Source organism: Cydia pomonella, chromosome 13 (assembly GCF_033807575.1).
Source record: "Cydia pomonella isolate Wapato2018A chromosome 13, ilCydPomo1, whole genome shotgun sequence".
Lineage (NCBI taxonomy): Eukaryota > Metazoa > Arthropoda > Insecta > Lepidoptera > Tortricidae > Cydia > Cydia pomonella.
In genome coordinates this window covers 14,047,075-14,059,186 of record NC_084715.1, presented here as the reverse complement: position 1 = coordinate 14,059,186, position 12,112 = coordinate 14,047,075, and the positions used below count along the sequence as shown (strand labels likewise).

Sequence of the window (12,112 nt, the reverse complement as noted above, 5' to 3'; positions counted from 1 at the left end):
CTTTGGAGTCCCCGTGTTGTAATTCTTAAACTAGTTATAAACCTACATATTAAGCTCACTTTGTATACACAGTCATGCATGAACCATCCCGTTTTTTTTTATAATAGAGGAGGCAAACGAGCAGACGGATCACCTGATGGTAAGCGATTACCGCCGATTACCGCTGATGTAATAGACTAATACTGTTAATAAAAGTGTCAACCATTATGTTGCTCAAACTTTCTGAGTAATTTGAAATTGTGTATAATCCTTACCTGTGTGCTGGGATAGCTAAAGGTGGATTTGGAGGACTCCCCGCTAGTGGAGACATTTTGATTGCCGTGCTGTGGCCATTAATACTGGATCCTATACTAGATGCACTGTCCGCTCTGAAATCACGCAGAAAATAATATTACTTACATGCAGTTACCACCTATTTATGTACCTGTGATGAACGAATAAAGAATTGAAATTGAAATTCTGTATATCACGGCCGATAAAACGGAGTTTACAAGAACTACAAGGAAAAATTCGAGGTGTCTTTTGTTTCTTAGATCGTTTTATGTATTGGATGGATGTGATTTACATATTTTTATTTTTGACAATCAATATTCACCTGTCGATCTGCCTCCTAAACAGAGGATACCTCCAGGGCGAATTTGGTTTGCGATGCTCGTGCTGAAAGGCGGGGTTGTCCCGACCATTCTCGTTCACAACCGCCATAGAGACTTGAACCTCTGTTTCTCTAGTTTTCGATGATAATCTCCTGTAAATTTAGAGAAAAGGCAAAATGATTTATTGTTATTATTAGAAAAAAAATGTTAAACTTCTTAATTCTTCCAGCTGTTCTAAATCTAAAACCTACTCCAAACTTTTTAGGTCCTGAAATTTTCCCTATATTATTTATATTACTATGTCAGTCCTAATAGAAATCCGGAACCCTAAAAAGAGGCCCAGAAATGCTGGTAATGGAAAGGGCTAGTACGAAAAATGCATGAGACATTTGAAAATTCTGAAATAGTAAATGTTTTTGTATTTGGCTATTAAAATCTATAGAAAGCCTAACGTACCTTAGTATTCTAGACGGCAAGGATTGCTGTGTTTGAGGCCGAGCTCGCTGTCGGCTATCGACGATGAGCACGTGTCTGTCATACGGCGTGTCGTAGTCTACTTCTAATACTGTGGAGAACCGATGCGGCCACACCAGGTCCACTGCTGCGATTAGTAAGCCCACCACGAGGCAGATGCACCCTGAAATAAGATAGCATAAATATTTTTCAAATTAAAGTACAAATCAGACGACGAATAATTATTTGATGGAGACATGATGTGATACTATTAGACACATAAAAGATTCTGGCGTTACAAGAAAGAAAGGCTTTTTTTCGTGTCTGCGGGTATCATCATTAACTGTGCGAGTACTCGCCCACTTTATTGCCTTGTAAGAAGATTATGGCGCTAAAGTATGAAACAGAAGCGGTCAATAAAGGAAATCCGTAGGTCGACGACTCAGTTCAGCGAAAATTTCAAATCCTTGTCTGTAAGAAATAGCTGTTCGGTATCGTGCCATGATGTTACTTTAGTTCGCTACCAATTGAAGTCTGTTTACCTGAGATGAGCACCAGCCAGAAGCACCACCCCAGCGAGAACAGCAACGTGGCTCCGTCTAGTCGCACCACTAAAGGTACATGAGGCAGCGACGCCCAGTAGCCGCCGGCCGCCGCACACAACGTCACACCCAGCGTTGCCATTGCGTATGCGCCGTAGCGAGGTACCACCACGAGCAGCAGGTTCATTAGTAGCCATAGTGCTAGTGCTGCCCTGAAATTAACAATATATGTGTTATCAAATTTCATTTGGGAGCGTAGGTTCATATCCTACCGACTGCGCCATGTTATGTCGTTTTACACAAGGACTTGGGGATCTTCAGGCATATTTTAGAAGTTCGTATATTTAAAAATAACTAGATATCTACACATGCGGTGGTAGCTTTGGCAACTTTGTAGCGATAAAAGCGCAAGAGCGCGGGGATTAAAGGACAGTAAATGCTACGTAAAGAACTTTGGATATTTTTTAATCAGGGGCAGGAATTAATACATTGATGAATTTAAATGCATCATGCTTATGATGCGTACATAATGTAGAAGATCAATTGAATCTTAACCAAATTAACCCTTCATTATACATACCATAGCAAGGTCGAGGTGGTATAGCCCGCTGCGCGGTACTTGGCTCCCCATTCAAAGCCCTCGTGTTGCACCGCGAAATGTTCAGCCACACTCAGCACAGGGTACGGCAAACCCCGCTCCAGGCCCTCTCTGTACCACTCCTGAACGCCGCCCGTGTCCTCCCATCGGAACTGCTCATTGTAATCCACTCCAGGGTCTCCAACGGAGGTGTTACCCCAGGATAGCGCTGTAATGTAACCTTATATGAGATAGGAATAATGTAGCCTTTTATGAGATAGGAATAGTTAAAATAAGGGATGATGTAAACTGAACTGATAGGTATATTACAAATTTCGCATTTTATATACGCTCATTGGTGATTAAAATAATTATAAGGAGTTGCAAGTAAAGTAGTACAAGATGGCTATATTTGCTGAAATTACTGTTCATCAATATATCTAGTTATGTTCTATTCTATTTATTAAACTTAAGGAGATAAGTTTTACCACATTCGAGTTTTTTTTCTAGCGTTTCCCGGCTTTTTTCCACGAATTAATTGGCGTAAGCACTAGTTTTCCGAAAGGATCGTCATCAAACTTTCGAACCCATAGGGGAAATCGGGCCTTATTTGGATTAGTCCGGTTTCCTCACGATGTTTTCCTTCACCGAAAAGCGACTGTTAAATAACAAATGGTATATCGTACACACGTTCCAAAAAAACTCATTGATACGAGCCGGGGATTTAAACTCACGACCTCCGGATTGATAGTCGCACTCTCTTACCGCTGAGCTACCAATGCTTCTGTGTGTAGTGATATTGTCGTAGGCCAGCCCCCGCCAGCGGTCTCAGCGGTTAGCAATGTAGTAAATATATGTTGCACTCTCCAGGCGCAAAGAGGGCTATTGGTATAGTAAGATATATCGTATCTTTACTATAACTATATACTGTATATGTAGATAATAACTATGCTGGATAGTATATATATGCCATCCAGCTATCCAGCAGCTCAGGTGTTTGGTGGAGTGATCGAGCTGTCCGATATGAATTCAAGACAGCTGTTTGTACAGTCTTCAATAAAGACTATTCCTAGACGAAGGCCGCAAAAATATCTGACATGATCTTATTTGTAGCGCAATAAGAGCGCGTGACATATTTTTGCTGCCAGTAACATATACACCAAAATTACTTGCCAGTACGAATGATGTTGACGTGTCCGAGCTCTAAATGGCCAGTCATCCAGCAGTCCACTGACTGCGAATGACGAAGTTGTCGCGCTTTCCCGGCTGCTCCAAGTGCCGAGACGTCTGGTTGTAATAGTAAAATATATGCCAGAATTACTCGCCAGTAAGCGTGACGTTGACGTGTCCGAGCCCTACATGGCCAGCTAGCCAGCAGTCCAGGCGTTCAGCGGAGTAGGCGCGGTACGCAGCGCGCGCCACCCGGGCGCCCCCCACGTGCCACGACGACCCGTGTTTGCACACTGGAAAATAATTAAGTAGGTATTTCATAATTTTATCAGCAAAAAATCAACCCCAATTTTAAGCAGCAATACTCGTATCTGCATGTGCTGTTAAAGTTTACTTTAACCTCCAGACACAGGATATCCGTTTACAACACATCCGTGCTCATTTTAATTTGCGTTGTCCTCTTGGTCAAACTATATTATAATAATAAGTCACAATTAGAATCCTAGTAAAGTACCTAGTAGTATCCTTAATTATCGGGGTCCTTATCCAAGGACTCAATTATAAGCCGGTTGTTTTTGCGCAGTGTCAGATGGATGTAAGTGTGATGAATTGCTATTTAATTAAGGCTAAGATATATTTTATAGTCTATTGTTTTAACTTTAATATGATTCAGTATTTGTTGTTTGATAGTGCACGCCGTTGTTTGTGACCATGCGCTGTCACAAAGTGCAAGTACAAGTTGTGTAGATTCAGACCGGGAGCCATCGAGAGCCACCGCGCATTTAGTGACGCGGAGGGGAGGAAAGTTCGACGCTGCCGCGCTTTAATTGAAGCCTCATTTCTGTAAAACTATACATATTAAAGCATGTGATATATCATTTTCGGATAAATTAAAGTACTTTCAAACAAAAAAAAGTAAAAAACACTAAAAAACGTATTTTTGTAATTATTTATAATTACCATTATTTTAAAAGTATAACTGAAATTTTATAAGATCACGTAAACATGTCTAATGTTAATTTTCAATTATATATAGTTACTCTCCATACTCGTTTTTACCATGCAAACTTCCACCGAAAATTGGTTGGAACGAGATCTAGTAAGTAGTTTTTTTTTATACGTTATAAAATTAAAAAAAAAATTTTTTTTTCATCAAACCCATACTTGTGGGGTATCTATGAGTAGAGATACTTCCAAAGTGGTAAAATGTGTGCCCCTCCCCCCTCCTGTAACTTCTAAAATAACACAATGATAAAACTAAAAAAATATATGATGTACATTATCATCCAAACTTCGACCGAAAATTGGTTTGAACGCGATCTAGTAAGTACGTCTAGTTATTACGTCATAAATGATACGGAACCCTTTATGGGCGAGTCTGACTTGCACTTAGCCGGTTTTAATATTTGGGGACAACCTTACACACATTGACCTAGCCCTAAACTAAGCAAAGCTTGTACCTTGTACTATTGGTATATATATAGATAAATACATACTTATATACATAGAAAACACCCATGATTCACGATCAAATATCTGTGTTCATTACACTAATAAATGCTCTTACCGGGATTCAATCCCGGGACCATCGGCTTATTTACCCACTAGGCCAGACCGATCGTCTGGCGTGGCATGAGATTATTCTTAAGACGTTTTAAATATAAATTATATCTAAAATACGGACATTGTCCACGTCCGTAATCTTTAAATAATGGTTACTTACTTACTTAATATAGATTAGAAATGGTCTAAGAGCTGGCATGTACCTACTGCCAAGCTATTTATAGTTCCGAAATGCCAATATTCAAGGTATATCCGCCTCGCCTCTCAGCACGTGATTCATATTTACAAATCCTTTTACGTAATGACTGTGTTTGGGGACTGGTATGATTACTTCCACGAGGGCCGCTTAGAAGGTACGTATTGGTACCAATCGACAACCGGTTTATAAAATTACTTGAAATTGAAAACAATGTTTTTAACGACTCAAAAAAGGAGAGAGGAGGTTTTTAATTTATTCGAACCTTATTTAATGTTCTAAGGGTCGGTTGCACCAAACTGATGGCACAGTTAAAACGTTCGCTAAATTTTATTGTATGGGAAGTTTAATAGATCTGCGTGACGTTGAACAGTCTGTTAACTGAGATTGGTGCAACTGGCACTTAAACTTTCTGGGCATTCGGTTTGGAGTTATTAAACCCTCTAAGGCATTTGGCGTTCAAGCATTTAGTTTGAAAGTTATGATTGTTATTAACGAGTAAAAAGTTTAAAAACTAAATTATTTTAAATAATAGTTTATTTACATTGATCATAAAATTGAATCGATTGACAGCTTATATCCATAACCCGCAAGGGTTAAGCGTTCTTTGCTGTAGTCAGGTAAAAGGTGACAAACAATTAATTTAGGTACATTTTTAGGGTTCCGTAGCCAAATGGCAAAAAACGGAATCCTTATGGATTCGTCATGTCTGTCTGTCTGTCCGTCCGTATGTCATAGCCACTTTTCTCCGAAACAAAAAGAACTATACTGTTCAAACTTGGCAAGTAGATGTATTCTATGAACCGCATTAAGATTTTCACACAAAATAGAAATGAAATAATAAATTTTGAGGGTTCCCCATACTTAGAACTGAAACTCAAAAAATCTTTTTTCATCAAACCCATACGTGTGGGGTATCTATGGATAGGTCTTCAAAAATGATATTGAGGTTTCTAATATCATTTTTTTCTAAACTGAACAGTTTGCGCGAGAGACACTCCTTAAGTGGTAAAATGTGTGACCCCCCCCCCCTGTAACTTGTAAAATAACAGAATGATAAAACTAAAAAAAATATATGATATACATTACCATACAAACTTCAACCGAAAATTGGTTTGAATGAGATCTAGTAAGTAGTTTTTTTTAATACGTCATAAATGGTACGAAACCCTTCATGGGCGAGTCCGACTCGCACTTGGCCGCTTTTTTAAATACGTCATAAATGGTACGGAACCCTTCATGGGCGAGTCCGACTCGCACTTGGCCGCTTTTTATAAAAAGGGTATTATGAAAAACCATTCACAAAGTAATAATTATTATAAGACTCTTATTATAAACTTGATCGGGGTAAATGTTTGCCTCTGTGCAGACTTTATATTCCGCAATGGCACACCCAACTAGTTTAGTAGGACAAAATCGCATTCCTATATTCTGCCATAGAACAATCTAGTATAAACTTTGGACTCACCTAGTATAACAGTTCCAACGAAGAGACTAAGGGTGACGATGGTGAACGTGGAAAATCTCTGAAACAAAAAAGTGAATTCTAAGATTATCAATTCGAAAAAAAAGTGAATAAAATGACCTGAAGTAAAAGATAATTTGTCCAAGTGCGAGTCGGACTCATGCCACAAATGTTTCGTAGGTATTTTACTATGCTTTTTTTGCTCAGGTGAGTCGCTTTTGATATCTCACCGATTTTATACGTCTACCTACTACGGATCATTAGATAAAGCTTGCAAAAATATGGATCGTACAGAATACAACATATCACATTTTTACGGGGGGTTAGTAGTATTACTTATTAAATAAGAGGGTCTTAGATACCTAGCTTTTAGTGTATAATAACACAAACTGAAGATGATTTAACAGCATAAAATTTATTCGCGAAATGACATTATATTGTAAATAAATAAATAGATTTCAAATGATTTAAAAATTGAATAGAAAAAGAAATTAATGCTAATATAGACAACAATAATGATCCCAACAAAAACATTTTCATGTAAAATGTTGCCAAGACGAAACCATAAGGCATAAATTTCGTTATCTAACCTCTCTATCACTCTTGCGTATTCAAAGAGGACGAAGAGATTACATACTCTAGCGATGAAGAGGCAGATAACAAAATTTCGATTTTTGCGTTTTCCGGTAGGCCCTTTGTAAACAAACCACCTTGATGCATCAATGTCATATTTTATTATCTATGAAAACCTGCCAAAAACAGTTTAATGCACAGTATGTATAAGTTACTCTATGGTTTACGAAAGGTGCTTTTAATTTTTGATTTTGTTAAACATACTTTCGGCCTCTTATAGATGACTGACTCTTTTGATTTGTGTTATGCATAGTTTTAACTTGTTTATGTATTTGTAAGTAGTTAAGGAAATGTTTGTATTCATGTATTTATGTTTGAGCTGATGGCCGTGTTGCCAATGCTCCAAATAAATTTTAAAAAAAGGTGCTTTTATTTTATTTCGAATCTTGGAGAGACTTTACACCTCCAAATCACTTTAGTATCAGTACTCTGACATTGGGGACCTTTTACATCTCCAGATTTAATGTATTTTTAACCATAGAGACTATACATCTCTATTGTATTGTAGTAATTATTTATTTTAAGATTATTATAATGTAATGTTAACCCAGGTATTGGCTGTTGTATTTATAAATGTTGTTATGTATTTTTCATGTCACTATATGATGTTACCATAGAGTAAAGATATTATCAGAGGTAATTTGACTTATGACAAACTGTGACACTGGAATGGCGGATGGTTTTAAAGTGTGCGTTATGGAGTGTGGAATTAAGAGGAGTGGCATCTCTTATGATAGAAATGTTGCAAAAGTGTCCAGCTGTCAGCTATAAATAATAGTTCCAAATCTCTCCAGAGTAGCGCTAGAGTAGCTAAGAGCCTAGGCGTTATTGACGGAGTGAAATATTGCGCTGTCTATGATTTGATTTTTTTGTTCAAGTACTCTAGGTATTGTAGCGCCACCTATATAAAGTTTTTTAATGACACTTTTTGGTACATGGAGATTTCGTTCCTTATCTCCACCTTCCGTAGTGTGCGTGTAGACGAGTGATACCATGTAAAACATATTCTCCCTGATGTAATAATTATTTTTCAAATAAAAAAAATGCACTGTTTTATGTTTGACAATAAATATGTACCTGATTTAATAGGTCTTGAAAATGCGTAATGTTACTTTGTGCAAACATAATAATATTTAGCATCGGGATGATATCAGTTAATTTTAATATATACTTGAAACATATCTTCAAACCATAACTTTTAAACTAATATATGTTTATACTAATGTATGATAAATTGTGATCGAAAATTTATAAATATCGATTATTTATAAATTTATAAAAGTGTAAATAATCCTGAAATATTTTTTTTATCAAATATACACTAAATTACAAATATCTACGTAGGTATATGCTTTTATAAGTCTTAACACATGGGCACCATATCTACGGACTCAAATTACATACACCGCGTGCAAACACTTATAAAATCATAATATTTAACATTAGATGGATCCAATTGTTAAAAGACATTAGAGATATTTGATTTTGAACAAAAATATAATATACACAACAAACAAAGGTTTACTATCAAATATTAGTCATAAAAGTGTCTTTAATCTCATTATTTTCGGGAAATTACCATACGGACTTATTTTGAAATACGCAATCAATAATTTATCCATTTACCTAAAGTCCTAAGGAACAATGCATTAATTTTTTTATGACTGGCTGAATTTCGTAAATCTGGGGGATAAATTACCTAAATAATCTCTTATAAGTACATAACGATTTAATAAGAAGGGCATCAATTACCCTACTTTCGGGAAATTACCCTATTCAACATACTGGTCATACTCCTGTTCCCCAGAAATTGAAATTAAAATATCGTGATTTTACGTACGATAACATAATAATTGATAAACTGACCTATGAAAAGTTATCCCATCTCTTTTTTTCGTCTGATCTGTATAATTCTTATAACACTTGACCACGCATGTCGGCATAGTTTTTCCACCAATTTACTCAAATGACATGTCGATCCGACTGACGGCAAATTGGTGGATGAGGGCATAGAGATAAACTGTCAATGTCTGTGTGTCACGCGTAAGTACTAGAAAATTGGTGGATGATGGAATCCTAGTTGTGTTTTACCGATACTCCGTCCGCAGTATTTTTAGTCCAAGGATGTTACTATAAATGTTGTATTGACTTGTAAAAGAGCCCTTGAGACCTACTTACAGAATATTTTTTTGTATTTTGAATTTTTTGTTAGTGCTGCACTCTGGCGGCAGAACATTGCAATAATACCTACTCCCTATTTAAACAAATTATACATATAAAATAATTGTAGGAACGCTTTAAAATAGGATCCCATTTAGATGCTAATTTCTATGATAGTCTAATTGCAGCTTTACACCTGGCTGAATGTGATATTATATAGTTTCTGTCATACATCTGGCTCGTCAGTGTCAAAAAAATATTTCTTGAAACGGGATGTGTAATTTTGGTTTTTTCTAATTTATAATAATATTTAAAGTGTGTCAATGAGAGTTTAAAGAGTGAAAAGTGAAAAATGAAAGTGGAAAACAAGAAGACGAAATCAAGAAGACAAATCTGTGTAGACCAGGTTTTTTCAAATTATCTGGGTCCGGAATCATTCAATTGAAGAGTGAGCAGAGTGAGTGGTGTGTATTTCTGATTTAAATTTAATCCGTCTCGGTCTACTCTTTTAGTAAAATAATTACTTGTCATTCTCAGCCGTGTCATTATCATATGTGGTATTTATAGTGTTACTTTACCATTGTCTGGGTGGATCAATTTTTAGTCTCTCATTGCCATGGTTACATTTTTTTTTATCCCTTAGACAACCACTTATAATCCTGATGTTTTAGTATTTTAATGTATTAAACTTGCATTTTTGTGGTAGTTTTATGCCATTTCTATAACAGGCCATCCACTGGGTCAACTGTGCCAGTATTGTCCCTAGGATAACGGGACAGCATAACAACACAAAAAAAGTTGATTCGCCCGTCTATACTATATAGCCGGATTATTATCAATTCAAAAATTGCGTGATTTAAGTGTGTCAGCTGCCATCACGTACCCTCTACGCGATCCGTCAGTTATGCTAGGCAGCGTTGGTCTGCAATTCTATTCTTAAACGACAATGAAACAGCTCCATGTTTAAAAAGTTACCTCTTTCCTGATGCCGGGAAAAACAGCGAGGAAAGCGATGTAGAGCGTGAGTGCAGCGATGACCAGCGCCAGCGCTGGCACATCAGCCGCCACCGCCGTCCGGTTGTGGTACGCGTACAGGGTCGGCCCGCCTTCCTCGCGGAACGCGTCAAACCACCCCTTCATCGCTCACCCAGCCTGCAAATAATAGAAAAATACTTTGAGCCGGATTAGTTCATGAAAGGAGTGAAAGATGACTGGTCTTACGGCCACTGACAAGTACAAAATAACAGTGGAATATATGCAGCAGATACAAATATGCAAGAATTTCTTGAATTAACATCTTCAGTGCGGCAAATTAGTGTTGCTAATACAGGGGGTTTTCGACCCCATGCTGCAGTGAACGTCTTATGTAATTTCCAATCGTAGTTCAGGTACCTATAGTGGAGTTAAATGTAAACAAATATTACAGATTTTATTATCGGCTCGTACCAATGAGTTTTTCGGAACTTATGCACGAAATATCATTTGATTTTCACCAGTCGCTTTTCGGTGAAGGAAAACATCGTAAGGAAACCGGACTAATTCCAATAATAATATAACAATAATGTAATGTATTAATGTTAAAGTTAAATGTTATGAATGTTATGTTTTAAATGAATAATTATGGACCTGGTCTGAAATAAAGAATATGATTGATTGATTGAATAAGGCCTAGTTTACCCTCAGGCTTGGAGGGTCAGATGGCAGTCGTTTTCGTAAAAACTAGTGCCTACGCCAATTCTTGGGATTAGTTACCAAGCCGACCCCAGGCTCCCATGAGCCGTGGCAAAAATGTCGATATAACGGGAGGAAGATGATGTTGATAACATATGATGACATGATTTCTCATATAATGTAACATATTTACAAATATTATTTTCACTGAAATATTAATAATTAACATACATATTACTCCTATAACTAATAATGTATATAAAAAAATATTTAATTGTATTAACTGTTGATGATAACATGTTGTCCTATCAAAATGTGAGGTAGCGAAGTAATGAAGGTAAATTGGTGTGTTTATATTATCGCAATTGTAATTGAACTCCACTTTAGGTTCATCTATCAAAAGTCATTTTAAGGTTTCATTAAGGTTCGTAGTGATTACGAGTATTTATAATAATGTATATTACAGCTGAAAATACGGGATGAATATGAGAATTCTGAGTTTGATGATATCATAACGCATAACATTCCATATCATCGAAGTTAGGTATGTTTGTACGAGCGTTAGAGAAAGTTGAAAATAAATGAAAGCTTATAAAATTGCTGTGTTTAGTGTAAAATATGTATAAGAATAAGGACTTAAATTTGTTTATAATAACTGTTTACAAGGTACAAGCGACACGTCATCGTGAGACATAATAAACTAGTGCAGTTACTGGATTGCTTCATTATTACACTAGGTATTAGCAACCCTGAGGCCTGTCTAGAAGGCCTTATTTGCGTAAGTCTGTACAGTGTCGAGTTTTATCTAAGATCTAATGGCTTATTTAGTAGAGCAAGAGTAAGCAAGATCATTTTCTATCGTACCTATTATCTGTTATCTTAAAAACAAATGTTAATTACTTATATGTCACACATGGACTTGACCTGGATTGCATCTTCATACTATTGTCTGGTTTACGACCGACCGCAGAATTGTATGATCGCGTTTTTACATTGAATAGTTTAACTGTGTTATTATATGTGCAAATAGGTACGTATACAGTTTACAACTCATACAATATTGGTCGTTTAATAGAATAAAATATTAGT

General features: G+C 36.5%; 1 protein-coding gene across 3 annotated transcripts in view; it reads right to left on the bottom strand.

Moving 5' to 3' along the window:
• LOC133524286 (dual oxidase maturation factor 2) overlaps window positions 1-12,112 on the bottom strand; it is a 101,175-nt gene that overhangs the window by 1,356 nt on the left and 87,707 nt on the right. For all 3 annotated transcript variants that reach the window (XM_061860203.1, XM_061860199.1, XM_061860202.1), the window contains 8 exons: window positions 10,328-10,504; window positions 6,563-6,620; window positions 3,491-3,628; window positions 2,169-2,394; window positions 1,589-1,800; window positions 1,050-1,230; window positions 596-745; window positions 255-368 (listed from right to left, as the gene is read on the bottom strand). In XM_061860203.1, coding sequence (XP_061716187.1) covers window positions 255-368; window positions 596-745; window positions 1,050-1,230; window positions 1,589-1,800; window positions 2,169-2,394; window positions 3,491-3,628; window positions 6,563-6,620; window positions 10,328-10,492 — 1,244 coding nt within the window. In that variant the 5' untranslated portion in view covers window positions 10,493-10,504. The remainder of the gene's footprint in view (window positions 1-254; window positions 369-595; window positions 746-1,049; window positions 1,231-1,588; window positions 1,801-2,168; window positions 2,395-3,490; window positions 3,629-6,562; window positions 6,621-10,327; window positions 10,505-12,112) is intronic.